At 38.0% G+C, this 24655-nt stretch overlaps 1 protein-coding gene across 1 annotated transcript; it reads left to right on the forward strand.

Annotated features, from left to right (window-relative positions):
- The first annotated feature begins 2544 nt into the window (after positions 1 to 2544).
- Positions 2545 to 24435, forward strand: LOC127639730 (vasorin-like). The gene is made up of 2 exons (XM_052121915.1): positions 2545 to 2691; positions 20062 to 24435. The coding sequence occupies exon 2, from the start codon at positions 20103 to 20105 to the stop codon at positions 22104 to 22106; it is 2004 nt and encodes a 667-aa protein (XP_051977875.1). The 5' UTR covers positions 2545 to 2691; positions 20062 to 20102; the 3' UTR covers positions 22107 to 24435.
- Positions 24436 to 24655: the final 220 nt, after the last annotated feature.

The raw sequence follows: 24655 nt of genomic DNA on the forward strand, positions 1-24655 counted from the left end.
TACATTAATACAACACTCTAATACTGTACACAGAACAACACACACACTTAGTCTAACCTGCTTTAGTGGTTAGCTTAGTACCGCATTGTGATGTTACATAAAAATGCATTCGACAAATTGAAGTTGAAGGATGATGGACCATGTTCAAGTTCCTCTGTGCAAACTTTGCTTTGGAAGAAGTAAACAGTGTCTCAGTGCTACTTTGGGTGAACATTGGAAGTGTATTTTGAGACCATTGACGATTCCCAAGACACTGGTTAAAAATAACTGTTTTCACACACTAATACAAAAAACCTGCCAATTGTTAAGCTTGCCATTACAAGCAAATTCACAAGTTTTTAATCTGCAACTCTAAAACCCAGTGTGTGTGATATACAGTGAAGATGGGGTAATAGTAACAGGGCAAAATTTTCCAACTTAATATGCAAATAATTTTGAGACAGCAAGAAATTTCTTTGAGTTACAAATTAAGATGAATTAGATTAACCACTTCCGAAAAGGGTTCACAATTGACAGTTAATTTCAATCACATTTGGCATGTACTCTACATATCAAGCATTTTAAAACAACAACAACAGCAGCAAATCTCCATTGTGATCATATCAGTCAATGAGACCTATTTGAACATTCTTCAGAAATAGTTCTATTCTTCAGAAATCTTCTGAAATAGTTTTGCGTGCTCTCGCACTAGTTTGTGTTCCCTCGCAAATAAGTTTTGTGTGCCCTTGCAATAGTTTGTATTCTCTCGCAAAAGTTTGCGTGTCCTCGCAATAGTTTGCTTGCCCTCAAAATAAGTTTTGCGTTCCCTCGTAATAGTTTGTGTTCACGCACAGTAAGTTTTGCATTCCCCTGCAATAAGTTTTGCGTACCCTCGCAATACGTTTTTTTGTTCCCTCGCATTAAGTTTTGCGTACCCTCGCAATACGTTTTTTGTTCCCCTGCAATAAGTGTTGCGTACCCTCGTAATGGTTTTGTGTTCCCTCACAATAAGTTTGGTCGTTCCCTCACATTAAGTTTTGTGTTCCCTCGCATTAAGTTTTGCGTTGCCTCGTAATACGTTTTTGTTCCCTCGCATTAAGTTTTGTGCTCCCTCTCAATAAATTTTGAGTTCCCTCGCATTAAGTTTTGCATTCCTTAGCATTAAGTTTTGCATTGTCTCGCAATAAGTTTTGCGTTGTCTCGCATTAAGTTTTGCGTTGCCTCGCAATACGTTTTTGTTCCCTCGCATTAAGTTTTGTGCTCCCTCTCAATAAATTTTTAGTTCCCTCGCATTAAGTTTTGCGTTCCCTAGCATTAAGTTTTATGCTTTCGTTCCTCACATTAAGTTTTGCCTCACATTAAGTTTTGTTCGCATAAGTTTCGCTCTCACATTAAGTTTTGTGCTCCTCTCAATAAATTTTGAGTTCCTCGCATTAAGTTTTGTGCTCCCTCTCAATAAATTTTGTTCCCTCACATTAAGTTTTGTGCTCCCTCTCAATAAATTTTGAGTTCCCTCGCATTAAGTTTTGTGCTCCCTCTCAATAAATTTTGCGTTCCCTCACATTAAGTTTTGTGCTCCCTCTCAATAAATTTTGAGTTCCCTCGCATTAAGTTTTGCGTTCCCTAGCATTAAGTTTTGCGTTCCCTCGCATTAAGTTTTGCTCCATTAAGTTTTGCTCCTCAATAAGTTTTGCTCCTCACATTAAGTTTTGTGCTCCTCTCAATAAATTTTGAGCTCCTCAGCATTAAGTTTTGTGCTCCTCTCAATAAATTTTCGTTCCTCACATTAAGTTTTGTGCTCCTCTCAATAAATTTTGAGTTCCTCGATTAAGTTTTGCTCTCGATTAAGTTTTGCTGTCTCTAATAAGTTTTGCTCCTCACATTAAGTTTTGTCCTGCATTAAGTTTTGCGGTATTTGTAGTAAAGCCATAGTTACCACAAGATTAACCATGGTTAACGCAGCTTTTTCAGCAAAACGTATTGCAAGGTTATGCAAACTATTGCAAGGGCACAAAAAAACGTAAAAATACAAATAAAATAATTCCCGCCCTGTCCTCTAAGGGGCTCAGGCATTTAGGGAAATTAATTTGCCAGTTTTGTTGTTATTTAGTGTTTTGTGAGAAAATAAAAACAAAAGTACTGTTTTAACTGGGGCCTTTAGCATCCTTGTACCCAGTTTTGAGCCACGATTTTTAACATTTCATTATTGATTCATAATTTGATTGGACTTCCACAGTTTTACAAAAAATGTTGATTTAAATGGCAAATTACCCTTTTTTTAGTTTGTTTGTTTTCAAGATGATAATTTGGCGGCAATTTTCATGCAATGTGATGTGAAAATGTACTAACTGCCTACTTCACAGTACTGTATACTTCAAAACACATTCCTAGGAAGATTTGCATGCTAGTAACATAGGATTGGTATGCTTGCAACTGATCATACCCGATGTCACCACAACCCGGCGACGGAGAGCTGGAGTTATGAAATCTCAACTGTTACTCCTCCTTCCTAAAACTTTGGAGGTGTTGCGCTCCTGTCATTCAGTAAAACACCGCAGTGTTCCTAAAGCTCAGAGGTCTGCATGGAAAGCGAACTTTCAAGAGAAATTATCCCTCTTGTGGAATGACTCTAGAAGCGTTTTGAACGTCATTCTTTCATTCTGTCGTCTCCTGTGGATAAAACGCTGCACGCTTGCTGGCGTGTTTTTACAGGTGAGCAGTTATGTGAATTATTTTGTATTATTGGATACACTCTGAATATTCCCATATGTATAGCCTACTATATTTATCATAAAAAGTATTTAAAGAATCGGCAAATGGTTTTGCATACAATAAATTCAGTGAGCTAATAGGAAACCGGTTAAATAGGTCCAGAGTTTTAATCGCACGAATACAAGTGTTGTTTACGTTTGTAAAGTAGCGCACGCGGCACATCTGATTGTCAGTCTTACGAAAGCGTCTTGAATGATAAATAGTCTCTAGAGCTCTCAAAGTGAACTCAGTCCTTCACTAAAGCATGCCCGTTTTAAAATTATGCGCTTCGTACCAGGTAGCTGAAGGCAAGGACTGATGCTCTGTGGGTGATGGATGGTTTCTGTGAACTCAAGTTGAAACATTCCTCAGATTATCTAACAATATCCCGCGGAGGGCTCACTATCTTAAAAGCGAAAGGGCATTAAGTGTCATAGAGGATGTGAATGGCAAAGGAATAATACGATTATTGGTCATTCGTATCACAGTAAAGATTGAAATTCAGACTTCGATTGGCTATATATATAAATTGGCTTGGCATAGACATGTAAATACTGTTGCAGTGGCTCAGCGATTGAGGCTCTGGGTTACTGACCAGGAGGTTGGGGGTTCAAGCTCCATTACCGCCAAGATGCCACTGTTGGGCCCTTGAGCAAGGCCCTTGACCCTATCTGCTCCAGAGGCAACATATCTTGGCTGACCCTGCACTCTGACCCCAGCTTAGCTGGGATATGTGAAAACAAATAGCTATATTTCACTGTATATATGCACAAAATGTATGTATAAGGTGTGACCAAAATACAACAGTAATATAGTTCAATTGTGGCTTTTATTTTGACATACTGAACTCTCCAGGAAGTCCTGAAAGTGTGTCTGTTTGTAGGCAAGTTCACAATAGTTTAATTTGCTTCTTATTCAAATTCTGGTCAAATGCACCTCCAGTGCTGTTCTAAATGCATATCATAAATATATAATAAAACCAATCTATTGAGTATCTAAAAAATTCATAAATCAGACTGGTCAAGATGAGAGTGGTTTCAGTCTTCTAGGTGTTGAACTTTTGAAGCTATTTGGATTAGAAAATGAAGAGTTGAAAATTTAAATGACAGATTGCGGAGTGGAGGATGATGTCATCCGAATTCACAAATCATGAAGAATCACATGCAACATTATTTACATGCGCATAGCCTATTTATAGCCAGTCAAAGTCTGAATTTCAAACTGCAAACTATCTTTACTGTGGTGTCATTCTAGGGATCTAATTTCTACTTGGATTTTTATTTATTATTTTATTTATTCATATTTAACATTTGATTAATTGTCTGAACACTCTACAACAATAGGCACACATTAAACCTCCAACAAATCATATTTTAACTCCTCAGTCATCAAAGTCTTTTTTTTAATATTTTCTATTCTTTTTTTTTCCATGTCACAAAGCAGGATTAAGCAGCTAGCTAGATAAGTTTAAACTTAGTTTAAGCGAACTCTGAATTTGTGGTACCAGTAAAGTGGATAGGCTTTCATCAGGGTTTCTCGCCATAGTAACATACGCTAATCCACATACCTGCTCCGGGGCAGGCTATGTTCCCGATCAGAGATCTCATCCAGATACTGGACCAATCATCTGTGAGCAAAGTAACAGTGACTCCCCCAGTATCCCTAACTCTAATTTAAAGTTCTACAAATTTTATACATTTACAAAATAAGCTATTTATTATCATTATTTATTGCATGAAATACATTTTTGGCAAAATTAAGACACTTTAAATTTGTCCTAATCATTTTCCCCCACTGGCCATAAAATATGTATGAATAAATAAACATAAAATAATTATATCATTTCAAGTAAGATATTAATACAGTATCAATAATGATCGAATTACTTTAAAACATAAAAACGTAATCACTGTGATACATGGCACTGATTTGGACACCTTTTGTTTTCAACCCCGTCATGGACATAATGGAAGTGTTTTGAAAATGATCCTACACAATACTGGTTATAAAATAAAGATCTAGCTAATGCTCATGTGTCCCTCATACCAATTTAATGATTACAAATATAACATTTTATGACAGTTTTCTCAGTTTTATGTGATGAAACTACAAATCGGCAAATTGTGTGTCTGTCGTCTTATTAGCTTTGTTAAAAAAAAGTAAAACCCCAAGTTTTTGTGCTCACCCCTAACATGTCAAGCTGTGCTCCGCAGACAAAAATCGATTTTGACTTGTGTTCCCATTTTAATTATCCAATATTGTCACCCTCAACCCCCGTAAAAAATCTCCCATCACATGGCGACTTGCACCCACATACTTTTAACACCATATTTCATTCAAGTAAATATAATTTGTAACGTACAATATATTGAATTTTTCTTATTTTTGTAACAATATTCTTAAATGTAGTGAGTAACTCAACCCTGTCACAGAAATGAGACTGGTTTGTGGGTGACAGAGTTTTTTTATATTTATCGATTAAAATATAATTTTGAAAAATACAGATTTATTATCTTAATGTGACTGGGTCGAGTTATCGAGCTTGATGAGACCCACCTGACTTATATACTATATACACTTCAAAATTTGAATAAAATATGAAATTTCTTACCTGTTTCTTACGGCTGAAAATGGTTGGTGTGACAGGGTTGAGTTCAGACTGAGGGACAAAACCTTATAGCCTAGTTTTTATATATATAAAAACATAATGCAGATTTGTGTGTGTGTGTGTGTGTGTGAAATATCATTCTCTGCAAAGGAATACAAATAAATTTTACATTCATGACAAAAATTATAGACAGTGCACACATTTTATTAATAATTTTTTGGGACAAATTTAGTGAAGTGCCTCAGAAACACAATAAAATGCTTTGTATAAGATAGAAATACATTCTTTTATGATATATTCATATTTGATCTAGTCTTCGACGGTTTTGTCGCATCTTGCTCAGGTGTGTCACTTTTTTAGATCGTGTCAGGTAAAAAAGAATGTGACTTTTTAAACACGTCTCGAGAAACTGCATTTTGTTATATGCGCTGTGTCGAGTTTTTGTATTTAGCGTATGAACGTGTTTTGTCTGAACAGCCCCTTAATGTTAATGTGAAATCTGTGCAAATCTAACAAAACGTCCTGAGATAACGTAACCCAGTGATTACTTGGGCAACCAAACACAGGAAACACCTACGGGGATTTTAATGGTTTTCAGGCTTCTATCAGTTTAGTTGCGCGGGGCGTAGAGACTATGATCTTTTATTCTGGCTTTCAAGCCCATTATCCACCTTTTCTCAATGGAAACTCAACAGATGAGGAAGTTTTGTGGAGGACTCTATGAAGAAGTACTTAATTAAAGCAAGGGTTGAGTGACATGCTGTGATTTTGGCCATCCATTTTAGTGGTTCTGAATTGTTCTGTAAATCCTCCTTTTCTTTGCTCAGAGGTCGATAAGTGGTCTGAAGGAAATGTTGAAAAGTTCACAACTGTATAACATCTACAATAATATTAAGAGATGTGATGTGAAGTCTCTATGGAGTTACCTATTGTAGGAGTTTAGTACACAGTCTGAAAGTTTTTAGAGAGAACATGATTGTTTTTATAGCCTGTAGCCGTAGGCAAACCTGTTTAAGTTCTAAAAAGGAGATTTTATTCTGAAGTTCTTTAGAAAACCATCCCAGAAACCAATGTACTGATCTGAAGAATCCATAATGTAACATTTAGAACTTTTTTCAACCTCCAAAGAACTATATAGCCAATTCAGGAACCTTATACAGAGTAAAATAGTTCTCTTGATAAGAGGAAAAATTATGATGTAAACAAATTTACAACTCAAATAATACACGTTTTATCAGAAATTTCAATTTAAGTGTATTAATACAATTATAAGCTTCATATTTCTGCCTTCAAAGCCTCCAAAAATTGGGCCCATTTACTTCTATTGTAAATGCCTCACTGTAACCTTGATTTTTCTTTTTTCTTTTTTAAGAAAAGGACGGACGAGCCAAAATATTTTTTTGTTGTAATCCACATTATGCCACAAATACTGTAGACTGAGCTTAACGTGTATAGAACCCAGAATATTCCTTTAAGCTACAGGTTGGTTGCATAACTGAAGATTATAACCACACTCAGCTGACCCGCATAGCAGAAAACCCAAGTTATTTGTTGATTTTGTGAGTTCTTGAGTTCTTGTTTATGAATGACGTCAAACCATGCCAAGAGTTTAGCTGTGTGATACATTTGATCTGTCCTTAGCAAGTTACTCCTGCCTGTATTCTTTAAGTAATTTGTGGTAATAACTGTACTCTGCATGTTAACACTTTCTTGACTGTGTTCAGTCAGCGTTTGAGATCAGCTGGCAATCTGCCAGCCATCAATTGGGAGGGGCAAACTCCAAGGGGGGCAGCAAGATTACGAAGTATGAGAAAAGCAAAGACAGAGGGAGAGATACAGAAGGAGAGAGCAACCAAAAAGCATAGGCAAACATTCCTGACACAGTGTCTCAGCAATTTAATTAAGGGGCTTGTGGGATGTTGGAGTGGGCACTCAGAGGTGAAGGCTTAACCCCCCTTGGACAGGCTTGGAATAATCCCAAGGGTCAGCTAATAAGTGTTCGGGTCATGTCACCATGACAACTAAATATGGGAGTATCTCACAAGGAGCTTCCCAGTCACAGTGTTAATAACTGCATGATGGACGTTAAGGCAGTGTGCAGGAATAAGTGTATGCAGATGTTGAGTGAAGATTGGCCTTAATGAGTCTGTGGTAAAGTCAAGTGTTTGACATGAAGAATATTTGGACAGAAACCCTTTGATTTTAAAGTTTGGGGCTTCTGTTTCTTGAGTGTGACTCTGGCTGTTATTAAAGGTCATGGAGATTCAAAGACTCGAATGGAACTTGTTGTTTGGATTATACTGATTTTACTCAAAGTCCTAAAATCTGTAGCAGCACTGAAGTTCATTATTTGTGAAGAAAGCCAGTTGCCAAAAATGTTCTTGCATGTTCTTGATCCTTGTTTTCCATTATCTGTGAGATGAAAATTGATTTCTGAACAGGCTTGAGCTTTTCTTCAATCACCTCTTTTGTTTTTGACAAATTATATAAAAGACTGGTGAGGAAAATCTCTAGATATTATCTTACTGTCGGTTGTGGCTGCCCAGTTTTAAGGATTTATTTAATGTGAGTTTGTGTTCTGTAGTGATGTCCACTTGTAATAACACAGTTAGAACTTTACCCTGCTGGGTGTATAAGAACATAACTAGAGTTTAGACAAGGACCACTGCCAAGAGAAACAGAGAAGTATAAACACACATATAAAGTATAACAGGTCAAGACAGATGTGGAAATAAAAATAAATAAGACTGGACTGTAATATTATGTGTGTCAATACAGTTACAAGTCTAATCTTTCTTTTATATTTAATGGCATCACATGTGCATACAAACCCATACACCAAACACATCCTACCACTCTCTTTGAAATCATTTTCTATGTAATTCACTTGAGGAAAGAGAATCAGATGGGGGGGTTGTTCTTATATGAAAAAGATATGTCTGCATAATAACTAATAACTACATATACACACTTAGTTATAGAAGCCGGATACTGCCACAGAAAGAAAACATTTCTGACTTAATATCTCATAGTGACTCAATGTGACTTTCAATGGCATAATATAAAGTTGCAGCTGCATGACATAGTTGCGAATGTGAGCAGTAGAACAAGTTTTATATCTTGAAATTACAAGAAATAGTGGCACATGCATGACATACAGTCTCAGTTGTGTGATATAAAGTCACAGTCGTGTGATATAAAGTCAAAGAGTTGTGTGATATAAAGTCACAGTCGTGTGATATAAAGTCAAAGAGTTGTGTGATATAAAGTCACAGTCGTGTGATATAAAGTCAAAGAGTTGTGCGATATAAAGTCACAGTCGTGTGATATAAAGTCAAAGAGTTGTGCGATATAAAGTCACAGTCGTGTGATATAAAGTCAAAGAGTTGTGCGATATAAAGTCACAGTCGTGTGATATAAAGTCAAAGAGTCGTGTGATATAAAGTCTTGTCGCAAGAAATAGTCGCAATTGTGAGTTTATGTCTTATTATCATAGTAAGTAGTCACAACTTTGTGAAATTATATTTTTAAAATAATGTGTTGGTAAAGATATTGTGTGATACAGTTGTGATGGCAAGAAATAGCCACAAGTACGAGTTTATATCGTAATTATGAGAAATAAAGTTGCAATTGCGTGATATAGTTGCAATGGGGAGAAATAGTCACAAATGTGATTTTATATCTTGTAATTATGAGAAATTGTTGCAGTTGCACAATATTAAGTCAGAATTGTGAGATGCAGGGGATGTTGCGGGATCAAGGCACCATGCTTGGTAAACTTATGCATCATAAACTGTCGTAATTTAGTTGACCATAACCGCTTTGTGCAAGTTCTGTGCCACAAGCATCAACAAAAGGAATTTCAAACATGTTGTTTTCAAACAGGCTTGTTGAACACTCCCCCCGGCTGTTATTGATGAAGAAACAATAGTTCCGCCCCAAACCCATGCCATTGATTGAGCCAACATTGCTGTGTCAGACTGGTTGAGATGCTCAAACTTACAGAACAATGTTTTGATAGTGCCACAAAGCCACAGATTTCGGGGGAATTCCAACATATGGCTTACTTGTCGTTGTCTTTGCATATTAAGCTGGGATAAAAGAAAGTATTTTACCATCGGAAAAATGACATAACCTTTAACAGGCTGTTTTTGCTACTATACCTTTATACATCTACATGTAAATTACCCTTTTTTGGCTATCATTTTAATATGTGAAGATCACGTATTGTAGTTCAGTGTAAAGAAACCTTTAGACTAAAATGTGCTTTTTTCAGTGCATGTCTGGTCACACATTCGAGGTAACTTCAGTGTACTACACAGGCTTAGCTCTGTAACTTTTTACTAGGTTGGTCAGTGTCACAATTGATTTGTGTCTCAGAAAAGGCTAGTTCTTCGGCAGTCTGGCAAGGTAGATCAGATAAGCAGGGGGCAAACTTGCGACCCCTAAAACACATGTATGCTCTGTCACTCATTATTTTTCAGTGATGTGCAACAATACACAGACAGAGGAGTGTGTTAGAGTGTGATGGAGAACTTTCTTCGTATTTAGTTACTTGAGAGACCCTTAGAGACTGTCTACTCAGAATGTGAGCGATGCAACACAACTACAGTAGATTGCTGCTACAATTATCAATTATTTATTTATTATTATTGTATACAGTATAATAGGCTGATATGGCAGTATGCTTCATTTGTCACATACACATGTGATTGAATCTGTTCGAGCTGTGTATACTTGTTAGCACATCATTTGATGAGAGACAGATTTTTTTGGTCTTCTTAATTATATTTTTCTAGTTAAGTTCAGCTTAATATTGCATCGTCTAGAAAGTTCTATGACATGATGTTTTAAAATTCTTATCCAGTATTCTCAGAAAATGTATAGAATTCATTGGTCAAAAGATGTGAAAACCTTGTATGCACCGCATCAAAGCATCCTGTTGTTGTTCCCATTTGGAACTGTACCATGGTACTGCCTCTATCCTCATTTAGTAAAGGGAAGTGTTCACAAAAATGCTACAAAAAAGTGTGAATGTGTGTTAAGAAATGTCCATGACTTTTCCAGCCATGGAAATCTGAATTTAAAAAATCCTCAATATTTCCAGATTTTCCATGACCATAGAAACCCTGTATTTACACTGTACAGTGTGAATCGTCCTGTGATTTTTCCTATCATACTTAAGAGTCCAAAAACAGTATCATGGTACTTTTCTGTACTTTTGTTTTGTTGGTGTTGATGCCTTCATGTCTTATCTATTGGCCTATCTGTGAGAAAGGTGAATTAGTTGCCAGGAAAAATGTGTGTGTGCTGTGAGATTTGCCCTGCTCTTACAGACTGAAGACAGCCACTGACACAGAAAACACAAGCTGACACAGACGGGACACCCCCTGGGGGGGGCAAGAAGGGGATGTTGGCGCTTTGTTGCAGCATGTCCATGTTGCAAACAGCATAACTCCCCCTCAATCAGTTCAAGTAAATTTGATTTGATCAGATTCAAATTCAATTTAGATGTAGATTCACTTTGTTTAGATTCGGGTTCCCATTCAGATTCCCATTTAATTTAGACGCAGATTAAAGTTTCGTTTAAGATTCAGATTCACATTCAGTTTAGATGCAAATTTTCATTCAACTTAGATTCTGATTTGCGTTCATGTTTACACTCAAGGGCAGATTCACTTTCAGTTTAGATTCAGATTTTCATTCAGATTCATACAAAATTTAGATGCAGTTTACATTTAATTCAGTGGATTTGTTTTCAATTTGCTCACAGTCAATTTGAAAAGAACACTCATCAATGAGATCTACTGAAACGCTTTCACTGTGCAAGAGTTTTGAACGTCATTCAACTGTCAGGTCTTTGACACGTAGTGTGGATTATGAAGTACAAAAACTTAAATGCTCCTTGACCGTGTTGAGCAGGTGTATGAGTGTACACCTGGGTTAGCTTAATCGGTTTTTACACCTGGGTTAGATTAATCGGTTTTTGAATGGTGTGTGTGTGTGTGTGTGGGTATTTGTTTGTTTTTCTTTGAGAAATGTCAAGGTGAAAGCTGCTATGTTTCACTCCATTACACACTGATTTGGTGTGAAGATAAGCCAGAAAAACAGGTAGAGCTTAAAAAATACTGGCAACCTGTCCTGATTCTACCATACCTGGAGAGGGAGGGAGGGAGAGAGTGAGAGAGTGAGAGAGTGAGAGAGAGAGAGAGAGTGAGAGAGAGTGAGTGAGTGAGTGAGTGAGTGAGTGAGTGAGTGAGTGAGTGAGTGAGTTTAGGTAAGTATAGGCAAGAACAAACAGTTCTCTCCTTTTTCCTCATTTATCACAAAACAAGTTTGCCATTTATCCTTTAGTAAACACAGACGCAATTTATTGGCACAATGTTCAAGAAAGTCAGTATTTTAACAGTAGCATTTCTCAGACATACCTGACCTTAAAGGATTAGTTCAACTGAAAATGAACATTCTGTCAACTTTTACGCACCCTTATGGCATTCTAAACCTACATGACTGGTCACTCTTTTTCATGCAATGACAACAAATAGGGATCGGAGCTTTCAAGCTTGCAAAGGACAAAAAGTGAATATCTCCTTAAATTTCAGAATTCTTTTTACACAAAGCTTTCATATGGCTTCAGAAGACCAGGAATATAGCACACACGATGAATGGACTACTTTTATGATGCTTTAATGTTGCTTTTGGTCATTTTTGAAGCTTAAAAGCTCCAGTCCCAATTCATTGTAATTGAATGGAAAAAAGTGACCAGCACATTATTCAAAATGTTTCTTTATGTGTTCCACAGATGAAAGGAAGTCATATGGGTTTGGAATGACATTCAGGTGAACTAACCCTTTAAAGAGGTCATGAGAGGACACGTTTGCCTCATGCCGTTGGAGTGTTTCAACTATCTTTCAGAGTTGTGTCCCACACACACAATGTCATGGTCTTAAATTATGCCACCTGACAACATGCTCATCATAGCAAAAGCATATGTGCCATTATTTGGCATTCCAGTCCACTCTCTCTTTCTTCCACTCTCACCATATAAAGCCCTTAGAAAGTAATGTGCAACACAAAAGCACTGCATGCTCTGAAGATCATAATGACATCTTTCTAAAAACACACCCACCTTCAAATGGTTCTCGTGTCTGAGTGTACATAATGTGCTGTAGTTCTGAAAGATTCATTTATATCTAAATCGACAGTATGTGTATTTTTAAAACCATAATTTGATGTAGATAGATAGAGTGATAGATAGTGATAGATAGAGTGATAGAAAAGACAGAAAGAGAGACAGATAGACAGACAGAAAGCGTGATAGATAGATAGAGAGATAGATAGATAGATAGATAGATAGATAGATAGATAGACAGACAGACAGAAAGCGTGATAGATAGATAGATAGATAGATAGATAGATAGATAGATAGATAGATAGATAGATAGATAGATAGATAGATAGATAGATAGATAGATAGATAGATAATTCTTTTGTTGAACGGGATGGTTTTGTAACAGTATTTGACAGACTGCGTGTGTCAGTGGCATGTCTAAGTTGCTCTGCTTTGGTCCCTTGTCTAGTTAAGTGTCTCACATTTCATACAGAAATGGATGTGTCCCTTGATGCATTGCCGGCTACATGATTGGGAGGAACCTGATCCAGGTGTGCACATGCAGATGCACACACCACTTGGATTGTAACTTGAACTGCATGCAGCCCTTGGGCAATACTGGCGAGGACGTCCTACCTAGATTGTACCTAGAGGTTAAGCCTCTCCACCTTTTTAGTGTCTTTTTGTGTGTGTTTGAGTGTGTATTTGTCTGGAGGGAATGAAGCGTGTGTGTTTGTTTGAATGCAATGCCTGAAATTATTTGTTATGGGGCCCTAATTAAGTTTATCTAATAATAATATCCCATAAAATCTTAACCTAAATGTAATGCTTATCATTGTAGCATTAATAAATGACATGGCCAGTTTAGAAGTTTGAACATTCAGAAACTGACCATGCTAATGTGGGAGGCATTTAGAGGGACATTTAAATGAGGACACTACATGCAAAGACTACATGCAAAACATCAACTAATGTGACATTAAAATGTGTTATCAATGACTTCATGCCTCATTCTATGAACATAATTCACACGAGATCAGTGTTTTAACTACTCGATAATTATATAAAGTAATATTTATGCAGTAGATAATGTAAATTGTCTTGTTTACAAACTGAATTCACTGAGCTAATGAGCTAACATGCTATACTGGCCATAATATTCACCAATTACTCTCTGTATCTGTAATTTATGATGACACTGATACTACTGCAAATATAGGTGTATAAAAGAGTGGTAATGGGTAGAATACAGACAAAAGAATTATGATAAGAGAGGCATGTCTTAATTCGGGCTGATGTGTGAAGGGCTTTCGCTGCAGACAGCACAAGAGTGAACAGGCACTTAAGAGAATCTAAGTAGATTTGTAGACTAATCAAGCAAGAAAATCACATCATATGTTCCTGGAAAAGGTCTCTACGTGAATGCTTGTACAGATGTACTGTAGGTATATTTTCATCTGCTTGCTAATAACTGCACACTGGTGTGTTTATGTTGACTAGACTTGACTGACTGAACAACAAAACCGGATTTAGCTGTCTGCCTCAAAGTAGGTGGAGCTTCAGATGCCATGGACCAATGGCAGTAAGAGGGTGTTTAGCACCTTTAACCAAACACCTATTTGGGCAGATTTTGTTCTAAATGACGTAACATCAATTCATTATTTGATTTCGTTGGAAGTATGCAGGGGCCTTTAGGTTAAGCGAAGAACCCTCTTCTTACCAAGAATCATTTTTGCAGGATAGGGGTCTTGAATTGTTTTATTTGGAGGTTGTAGTTTCTTCAGATCAGAGTATCGATTTCTAAGTTCTGTCAACATGATGTTGAAAGACAAAATATCCTGAGTAATCCAATATTTTGTAGAGTTGGGTAAAAATTACAATTTTCGCCAATGATTTCGAAGCATGTTGTGAGTCCAAACATTGGAAAAAACACTTTTTTTTGTGTTGTTTTTACAAATTTGGATTTCCAAAAACTACAAAAGTATTAAAGATATCCTTTATATCCTTTAAGGTTTTGGTTCAGATGAAACTTTCCTTTTCATCATGTTCATTTTTAAGGCCCTATAAATCCAGAGAAATGGGGCTCTCAGAGTGGCTCCATGTGTAAATTGTTCCATTCTAAACTTTCAATGGTCAAAAACCAAACATGGGCTGCATGGTATGATGCTAGTTTCTTGTCCAACAGAACAGGTCTGAAGGGCAAATTCAGTTTAAACTAGAAATAAACTTTTTAACACTTTGCTGTGCATGCACTTTTAAAATGCAACTTCAATAAAAGCGTCTATAAAAGCTAGTGGAGGACAACATTGAAGAGTATTGGATTGGCACTGGATCTGGATTAGAAGCTTCTGTTGTGGTTGAACTGAAGCATAAAGTACTCACAGTTGTCCCAAAAAATCTGTTTTGTATTATAAATCACCCACACGCACATGAGCTTGATTCAAGCATGCGTAAATACAAACAGTCGCATACAGGCATGCATACAATCCACATTTAAATTCTGCACGTCTGGATCTCTTTTGGTTTTACTCCCTGAAATCCTCCCCAACTCTAATTGTCAAAAAGTTACTTTATGAGAGTGTGCTGTCACCCGGAGATACCACGCCAGTGTATTCTGGATAACACAATCCAGCTGTGCTCAGGAGCTGCTGAAGGAAATATGTGTATTTGTGCATATGAGTGTGTGGACATGCATATTCTTTGAACAGTAGCAATGCAAGTATGTTAAAGATATTACACAGCTGGGACCTGGGTAGCTCAGCGAGTGAAGACGCTGACTACCACCCCTGTAGTCACAATTTCGAATCCAGTGCATGCTGAGTGTCTCCAGCCAGGTCTCCTAAGCAACCAAATTGACAAGGTTGCTAGGGAGGGTAGAGTCACATGGGGTAACCTCCTCGTGCTCGCTATAATGGGGTTCGCTGTCGATGGGGCATGTGGGGAGTTGTGCGTGGATGCCACGGAAAATAGCGTGAAGCCTCCTCACGTGCTATGTCTCCGCGGTAACGCACTCAACAAGCCATGTGATAAATGGCTCCGCCACCCGGATTGAGGCGAGTCATTACACCACCACGAGGACTTGGAGTGCATTGGGAATTGGGCATTCTAAATTGGGGAGAATAGGGGAGAGAAAAAAAAGATATTACACAGCCCTTTGGAATATTTGATTCTGGTTGTTCTAGCTTTGATATTTTTGTACTATGACCGCTAAACTGTACGCTGTTCGCTGTGCCAATCCCATGTTTCTTGTAGCACTCTTTGGCCTTTTTCTTTTCACATATTATCATATCATTTTAACTTAAATAAATAAAGAAATGGACATCAAATATCTAAGTATAAGTGTAATTAAGTAGATAATGTACAGTCAATACTGAAAACACAACGCAGTCTCTTGAAAACTTGTTAGAATTCGTACGAGATGGCAAAATCGTAAGATACATGAAAACGTACATTTATTCTCATAGAGACCAACCAATCTAAAAACAGGGGTTAGGGGTTAAACTTTGGAAAAATCTTAATAATATGGTTCGTTTGTTAGTAGGTTTTTTCTCTATTGGAGTAAAAGTTCAGACAAAGTATTTGTCAACTTCGTCATTTTGCACTATTATAACAACTTGTCAGAGAGACCAGGTTGGAAAACAAACCTCTTCCGGACGACTGTACATTATCCCTTAAATGGTGATTGTTCACATGAACACCAGTGTGCAAAACTATCTCTGGCATATTCAAAACACAGTCATTTGACCTTAACTTGATACAATACATCACACACACCTCTATCTGTCACTGTTAAATGGTAAAACATAGCTTGAGTATGACAGTGTCTTTGTTTGTGAATTTTTATGAGTTTGGGTGTGTTCCACCAATGTTGAGGAAGATATTTGAAATTGTTGTACTGGGTGCAGGTTGTGACATTTAAAAAATTATGTCACAACCTGAAAAAATGTGTGGGTATATTTTAGTTAAAATGTCAATTTTGCTCACATACAGTAAGAAAAAAATTCCCTTTCTGCTAATGCTGTTACTAATTATACAGAGGACCTTCTAACTTGGTAAATTACAGATATTTGAATTTTACAAATATTATTTTATCATTCTTTATCATTTGTCACATTTTAGATTTTAAGTATACATATATACAGTGTGAAAAAAATAAATAAATATATATATGTGTGTGTGTGTAAATTTGTTGTTTTTGATCAACAACTGACTGTAAAGAACAGAATGGTCCATTACACAGAAAGAGGTGATTTATGTGCATTGTTGAGGGTTGTCACTTAGAATAAAAGAGCGATCATGGGATTAGAAGAATCGATATTGGGACCATTCAAATGAAGATCATGATCAAGTTGAAAATCAGTATTTGCCCGGCCCCAGTGCTAAATGTATGAGAGAAGCCCAGCCTGTCCACTAGAGAAAAGGGCCCAGTTTCAGTCTCTCTCGTGCCTCATAGAATCATCTCTGACTGCACTGAGGAACACCTGTCTGAGTTTGTTCTTATGATGTGAATGCACAAATAGTTGAATATAAATGTAATATAAATAACCATAAACATGAATATATCAATATAAATATTCATACATGAATCTAAAGTATCATGACAATATTTTGTGAAAAATGTATCGATGTTTGATTGCATCGACACAGGCCTATTACTAATCTTATCTGTGTAAACAGAACCACATACACATTCACAACATACAAAAAGAACATATACATATGCCTCTTTAGCTTCTGTGGAGGATTGAGATACGCTTTTCGGTTATGCCTGTATTTAGAACTTTTCCATTCCAACGTTATTTGAGGGAAGAATTCGAGGGCTGAAAAGGTAGTAGTGAAAAAACGAAAGCTAGACAAATAGGAAATTGTTTCCGAATAGGGTTGTTTGAGCTATTTTACATTGAGTCTCTCAGTGATAATTTTTGTTTTATCCCTCCCTCCAAGTCCTGTCTCTCATCACGGAGTAATTTTTCGAAAACATACTTTTCAGAAGTAATGAAAAGTGTAATACAAACGCAAATGGATGTTATTTGGATTTCTCATTTGACTGGGCATTGATTCCTAGCTTATTAATAAAACATGGCTGAGCCAATCCCTAAGGCAGCATGTAGAGTGTGTGTGTGTTGGAGAGATATATTTGTGTGTGTGTGTGTGTGTGTGTGTGTGTGTGTGTGTGTGTGTGTGTGTGTGTGTGTGTAAACATGCCAGTGTTCTTGCATTTGTTTGAGTGCATGTCTGACAGAGAGAGTTCAGAAAATGTGTCAGAAGAGAGAGTAAATTTAGTTTAGTAACTCTCATAGTAAGGTGTCTTGGAGGAAGTTAAGTTCTGCTTCACCTTTAAGCTCCTTCTGCTGGTAATGCCATCCTTGTCAAACCTGTTTTCATGCAATCAGTTGTGAGGCCTGGCAAACAAGTGTATTAACCCTGAAACTAGGGAGACAAATAAAGACAGAGTGTGTGATAGAACTGTCAAAGATCTCCTCTGGAGTCCCTTCAGATGCCCCATCCCTTCCTGTGATGACGATGGATTTTTGGGGTTATTGCAGAATTCCTGCCGTGCCGGTGAGATCATTCATATCTGGGAGAAAAAACAGTGAGTGAAAGTAGGGCAAGAGAAGACAGGAGAGAAGAAGGGAGGGTAGCACCCCCACTTTAATGAAATAGCTCTAGTTTCTGTTCAAAAGTCAAGCGACCTGCAGAGAGTCCAAACAGGATGTATAGCAAAAGACAGAGGAAAGATCGGAAGGAGAATGAAAAAAAAGACCAAAGGCACAAAGGTTTATACATGAATGCACTTAGCTGAGGAACACAAAACATGGATAAAGACAAATCAAAAGATAATAGATCATTTGACTAAGATAAAACTTTGTCTAATAATTGTGATTTGACTAACTGAACCACATTGAATCTCGCATTAGCTTAACTCATTCATCAAGAGTAACTCAGTTGTGCCCAAACAAACTTTAACTAACAGTCAGATTTAACTTACTTTTGGGAAACAGATTTGTCCCCAGAGTTTAGCTAAGTAAGGGTATTTACCCTACCCATGTCTGATTTATTAAATTACTTGACAACAAAACAGACAACTTCTGAATCCAAACCCACTTCTATGAAAACATTATCAGATACGAATTAAATACAAACAGAGTGAGCACATATAATTCCAAGACTATTAGCAACTTTCCCAGCAGCCAAGCCATTGCTCTTCAAGGGGAGGAGGGAAAGAAAGGGCAGAGTAAAAGATTCATGGTTTATATGAGAAAAAGGGACTCACAAAGGAAACTCAGACAGAGAGAAAGTTGAATAGATTTTAGACGAATGGCTGTTCATCTCCCTCAATAGACTGGGCCTTTCGCAGTCAGGCCTCTTGTCAGAACAATAAACTGTTCCTTGTACACACAAACACATGCATTGGCTTATCAGTACTGGAGAAGATGGCAGAGGCTTGGCTTGGACCTTTGTTCACAAGAAAATCAAAGGGATCTGAGAGATTATTGAACAATTAGCAAACAATGATACACAAAACAACACACAAACCACTTAGTCCCGGGACTTTAACTGAAAATTAAGAGGCTTAAACTCACAAAGAGACCTTTAGCATGTACCACTTAGGCAAGTAATGATTTATTGTTTCTCTTTTAAATAACTACTTGGGTTCGGAAAGCTTAGTTGTGTCAATAAAGATTCAACAGGCCCCTGATACCTAACTCAAACAAGAATACCCTCCATCTACTGGCTTATGTGTGTATGAACATGCGTTATGTATGTAGTATGTATGAGGCAGGCTAACGAAGCAAGGCAGGGTTTCACTGTTGTAGACATTAGGAGGAGGTAGGGTTGTGCATTTGCGTGTGAGCTGCGCGCTGAAATGCTGGTTGGGCTGCCCTAAGCACACATTCTGGTCTGAGGTCTAAACCCTCTGAGATTAACTCATTAAGCAAACAGTGGAAAGAGTGAGAATGAGTGCATGGCAGTTCAACAGACGTTCGGTCAACCGGCCTAGATACCACTGCCAGTGTTGGATGATCTTAGATAATGGCGAAGGAAAATTATGATAGAAGAAGTTCTTCAGTCACACCACAAAACCAGTCTCAGTTAAAACACACAGATATCATCACAATGTTCATCCAACATTACTGTGCCCAAAAGGACATTTGTTAAGTCTTTTCTGTTTTTAGATAAGGATAGAGTTTTCAAGACTTGACAAAGTCTTTAGTGGATAACATTAAGCAACTATTTCTGGTTACGTGAATAAGTAATGTAAAATATATTGAAGAGGCTTTGTGTGTCTAAGAACACCCCTTACCCTGTGTAAAATCACTGTATTGCATGGACTTAAGTGTCTCATTGCTTTTATAAAACAGCAGCAATAGCATTATGAAAAAAATCGAAGATCGTTAAAAATAAGCATCGTAACATCATGGTGTATCAATCTAGATTGCCTAAGTGGTCATAGGTGTGTATTTATTGTCGTTTTACAATGGCTTTGAATGTGGCTCATCCAATCAGAACTTTTTCTTTTTTATAAAGAAAATTGAAAACCTACTAATTGGTGTATATAATGGTCTTGTCTATGTGATTATGACATTGAATTTCTGTTTTTATATTGTAGGTTTCAATCACAACAAGGCCAGACACAGATCAAGATCAACAATGCAGCCATTATCTTCCCTCTCTCATCTCATTTTGTTTCAGTTGCTTTGTGGATCTCTGTGCAGCAGATGTCCTTATGATTGCTCGTGCTTCCCCAATAACAACATCTTCTGTGTCCAGCTTAAATTGGTGAACATGCCTCGTGGTTTCCCTTCCTCCACAAAGACCCTATATGTCTTTCAGAACAACATCAACACCTTGCAACAGCAGGATTTTGTAGAGCTCGGGGAGCTTGTAATGCTGGACCTGAGTCAGAATGCCCTCAGTGAAATTCCTGATCAGGTGTTCAGCCCACTCTCCACCCTACTCAACCTTGACCTCTCATCTAACCGCATCACTCATATCTCCAAAGACAGTTTCACTGGGCTGGTCAACCTGGAAAGGCTATATCTCTACAACAACCACATCCAGAGCATTCACCCAGCTGCCTTTGAGGGACTGGAGACCCTACTGGAGCTGAAGCTTCAGGGGAATCAGATCAGTGTGTTGCCAGCCCTCCAACTCCCCAGATTGCTACATTTGGACCTTAGTTATAACAGTATCTCACCACCGGGACCAGAACATTTACAGACACCACAACTTGAGTCTCTTAAAATTGCTGGATTGGGTCAAAGCAGTGTGGATGAGGGGCTACTAAGAAGCCTGGTGAATCTACATGTTTTGGATGTTTCTCAGAACCAGCTTGTGGCGATACAACCTGAACTGAAGGAAATGGTGGGCCTACGAAACCTCAACCTATCCGGAAACCCTTTGGGTTCTCTAAAGCGAGAAGACTTCCAAAATCTAAATAACATGCTAGAACTTGACTTGAGCAACCTGAATTTGCAGGGCTTCCCTGAAGGCTTCTTCAACCATTTCCCCAAACTTGAGAAACTCACCGCAGCTGGAAACCCCTTCAACTGCCTTTGCACACTTGCCTGGTTCCCAACTTGGCTAAAGGATGCGCGAGTTGAGTTGTTAAGGATGGAGGAAACTCGCTGTCACTTTCCTCCAATAAACTCAGGAATGGTTTTTGCAAAGTTGGAGCATAAAGATTTTGGCTGCCCCACTACAACAATTGAATTAACAAGTGCAGAGAACAGAAGTACCACCAATAAGCCGACAGAGCCCACCACGCCATCAGGCACAACACACGCCATCCCACCTCCGCCTCCAAGTGAGGTGCCCTCAGCAGACAAAGAAAGCTTCCTTCCTTTTCCGACCAGTGTCTCCCCTAGCAGCATCCTAGTAGAGCCTGAACAAGAGCTTATGTGCCCTTCCAACATTTGTCTAAATGGGGGAACATGCAGGTTTGTCCCATATGGGCAGGTTAGTTGCTTGTGTCCACGTTCCACATCAGGACTCTACTGCGAGATTCAAAATGAGGCTAGACCTCCCCCACCTTCCCCAAGAGTTTCCATCGAGACTATTGCTACGGTCCTACCCAACACAATCAGCTCCCATCACGTAACCAGCACTTCCATTTCATTAGACCTTCAACGCTACATTGAGACACGACCGCACATCAGTGGAATCCGGCTGACTTATCGAAACTTGTCCGGCCCGGACCGGAGGCCACTGCAGCTGAATTTGCCTGCATCTTATCCTGAGTACACGCTAAGAGGACTGCTGCCTAATAGCACCTATTCTGTTTGTGCTAGCCCACTGGGAGAGCCCATCCATGTGTCAGTTGCCTGCATAGAGGCTCGCACGGCGGGAATCCCACCTTCCTCCCACGAGCCCAGCGTTGACAAAACCGAACCTTCCTCCTCCCTCATACCCATAGTGGTAGTGGTGACTGTGGTGATGTTTGCAGCTATTGTAGCCACTGTTGTGGTCATCCGCTGCAGAAGGAGATTCAAGGTTCCTGAGACATCCCCTCTGGAGTTAGAGGGCATGAAAAACAGGCCAGAGAATGGGATGACACATTCAAAACAACCTGCCCCATGTCCATCTTTAACTCAAAGCAGCTTGGAATATGAGGCACCATTAATACAAGGACAGTGTCCTGCCAACAACAATTAGGCAAACAAACCCTCTGATATGTAAAAGCCTTATTGTACTCATACCTCCAGCCCTCAGAGGGCAATGCACTCCATGACTGCTGCAGATGGGTGTGATGCAGACACTAGATTGGTTGGTGAACATTTCAATGCATCCCAGCCAAATGCAAGTTTAAAGTGACTTTCAGCATTTAAATAAGGTGCATTTTACAGATAAAATATACTGGAAGTGCCTGTTATAACCATAAATATCTGGCTTCAGTGACAGCTCTGCTGCCAAGACCATCTTAGACCAGCATGAATTTCATGCTGACCCAACCTGATTTATGCTAGCTAATGTTGGTCTGTTTCTGGTCCAGCAAAATGTAACCTGATCAACCAGCATTTTCTTTCTGGTGATACAGGTTGACCAAGGAAGGTTTGTTAGTTAACCTTCTGTTAAGAAGCTTGTTGGGAACACCAGCAAACCAGCATCAAAAAATAAAATTAAGTTGGTAATCAGCAATGCTGTTCATTCCAGCAGGGTGTTAGCTGGGCTGGAAAAAGATTGCTTTGAACTCTGGAAGTGGTAGACAGGAGTCAATATTTCTTGCCTGGACTTCTGACCACGGACTACTTTCGTCCAGAAATAATTGCACTGATCTGAGACACTGGGACTGTGCCTAAGAGGTGCCTAAAGAAGCTAAACATGATCAGCCTCTTAATAGATGCTTCAAACAGGTTTCATGCAGCATCACAGCATTCCTCATTCCTGCCTTTCTCTAGCTGTCCTATACAGGAGATTATTTGCTGTGAAAAAAACATAATGAAGTGACAATGTTCTCACTTTGTGTAGTTTATACTGTTGTGTTCTCTGTTTTTGTATTTTTAAGTGCCATTTATGTGTCCATTTCTATGTTTAGTTGTGTATTGATTTATAAACCTAGACTGTAGACTGTACAAATTTCTCCTCTAACTTCAGTGAAAAAAGTTCAAATGCTTTGACTTATCCTGAATGAAAAAGAAAACTGACAATATAGGTCCGGTGCACGTCTGGCAAAGAAACATTTTGTGAGACTATAAACACCCACGTCCATTTTTGACCTCAAACAAATTCCACACATTAACAAACAGACCAGTACTATATAAGGAGATGATAACAAATGCTTTTTACAAAGCTGCTTTTTGAAGTGCCAATGGTCTAAAAATGTTCTGTAGCTATAATTTAAACAAAGCCTGAGGTTTTTTTGTACATGCTGCCAAGCTGATGGCAGTTTCAGACCTACAACAGAGCAAACTGGGCCAGACAGCTTTCTCACATGTTGCAACCACACAAAGAAAATGTCAGTACCTTGTCAGTAAATTGTTGTATCAGATGGTAATAACATGGCACTTTTGCATATATACAATGGTACTTAATGGTTATTATATTCAAATACCATGGAATTTACATGATACCCCATGAAAACTTAAAAAAACAATAAATGTAAAAAGAAAAACATGGAATTGTCATGCATGGTACACTGTAAAAAGTGGTAATGTGAAACTGTTACCTTAAAAAATCTATTTCTAACCCTTAAAATGACTTTTGTTGGTGTAATCTAACGTATTCAGTTTAAGTTAGTCATGTTAAATAATTATTAACAAGTTAATTTATATGTCACCACATGAAGCACATTTTAGGTTACCTGACAAACTTTCCTTTTTACAGTGTACCGAATCCAACAAACATGCTAATGCCTTGGTACTATTTTGTTGGCTTGTCTTATCTGAAGCTTATAACTTCAACTATTTCATGCCTCCTGAAATATGTTCAGTTTGATCGGTTTAGATTCAAAATTTAACACCAAAACTTTGACATGTACATGAACATAAAACCTTACTTTTAATAGAAAAAGTAATATAATAAGAACCATGTAAGGCCTTTTTTATTGATTGATCATTTTTGCCTTGTAAAAGCTAGAATGTGTCCAAGCCAAAAGTGTCATTGTGGAATTGTATGTTTATGTGCATTATCAGTATAGTGAAGTTTTGTTAAGAGGAAAGGCGCCAGTAAAAGTGAGAAAAGGTCAATTGCCAAATTCTCCCCAACATCAGCACTCACTTTTTTAGTGCTCACATACATTATTTATGACAGCATGCAGTGTGTGTGCTAAACATGCCAGCACATCCAAACATTTGAACTGGAAAGAGGAACAGCTTTACACTGCATGAGGGGTTTCAAATATTTGAAACATTGTCCCATGCTTACTTTGGGATGTTTGTTCCTTTTGTTGTGCACAAAGCAAAGTCTTCTTTTTTTTTTTGGATGTAAAAATGTTTACACTTTGGAAGAAAAATGTGACGTCTGTTAAGAAAATAAAATGGAAAAACCACAGGTCCTTAACTGTTCCCTGCTGAAATATTTTGCTTGTGTTGTGTAACAAGGTCTGACTCAAAGAGCATGACCACAAAGCATTAATGGAACTTTTTGGAACCTTTCCTAAGTTTTGTTCCATGGCTTCAGCCGAGATCAATACAAACTAATTTGCAGAAGTTTTCTGGAATTATTTTCATGCAAAAAGAGCAATCAAGCTCTATGTGTAAAATTAG

The sequence above is a fragment of the Xyrauchen texanus genome, chromosome 48, assembly GCF_025860055.1.
Source record: "Xyrauchen texanus isolate HMW12.3.18 chromosome 48, RBS_HiC_50CHRs, whole genome shotgun sequence".
Classification (NCBI taxonomy): Eukaryota; Metazoa; Chordata; class Actinopteri; order Cypriniformes; family Catostomidae; genus Xyrauchen; species Xyrauchen texanus.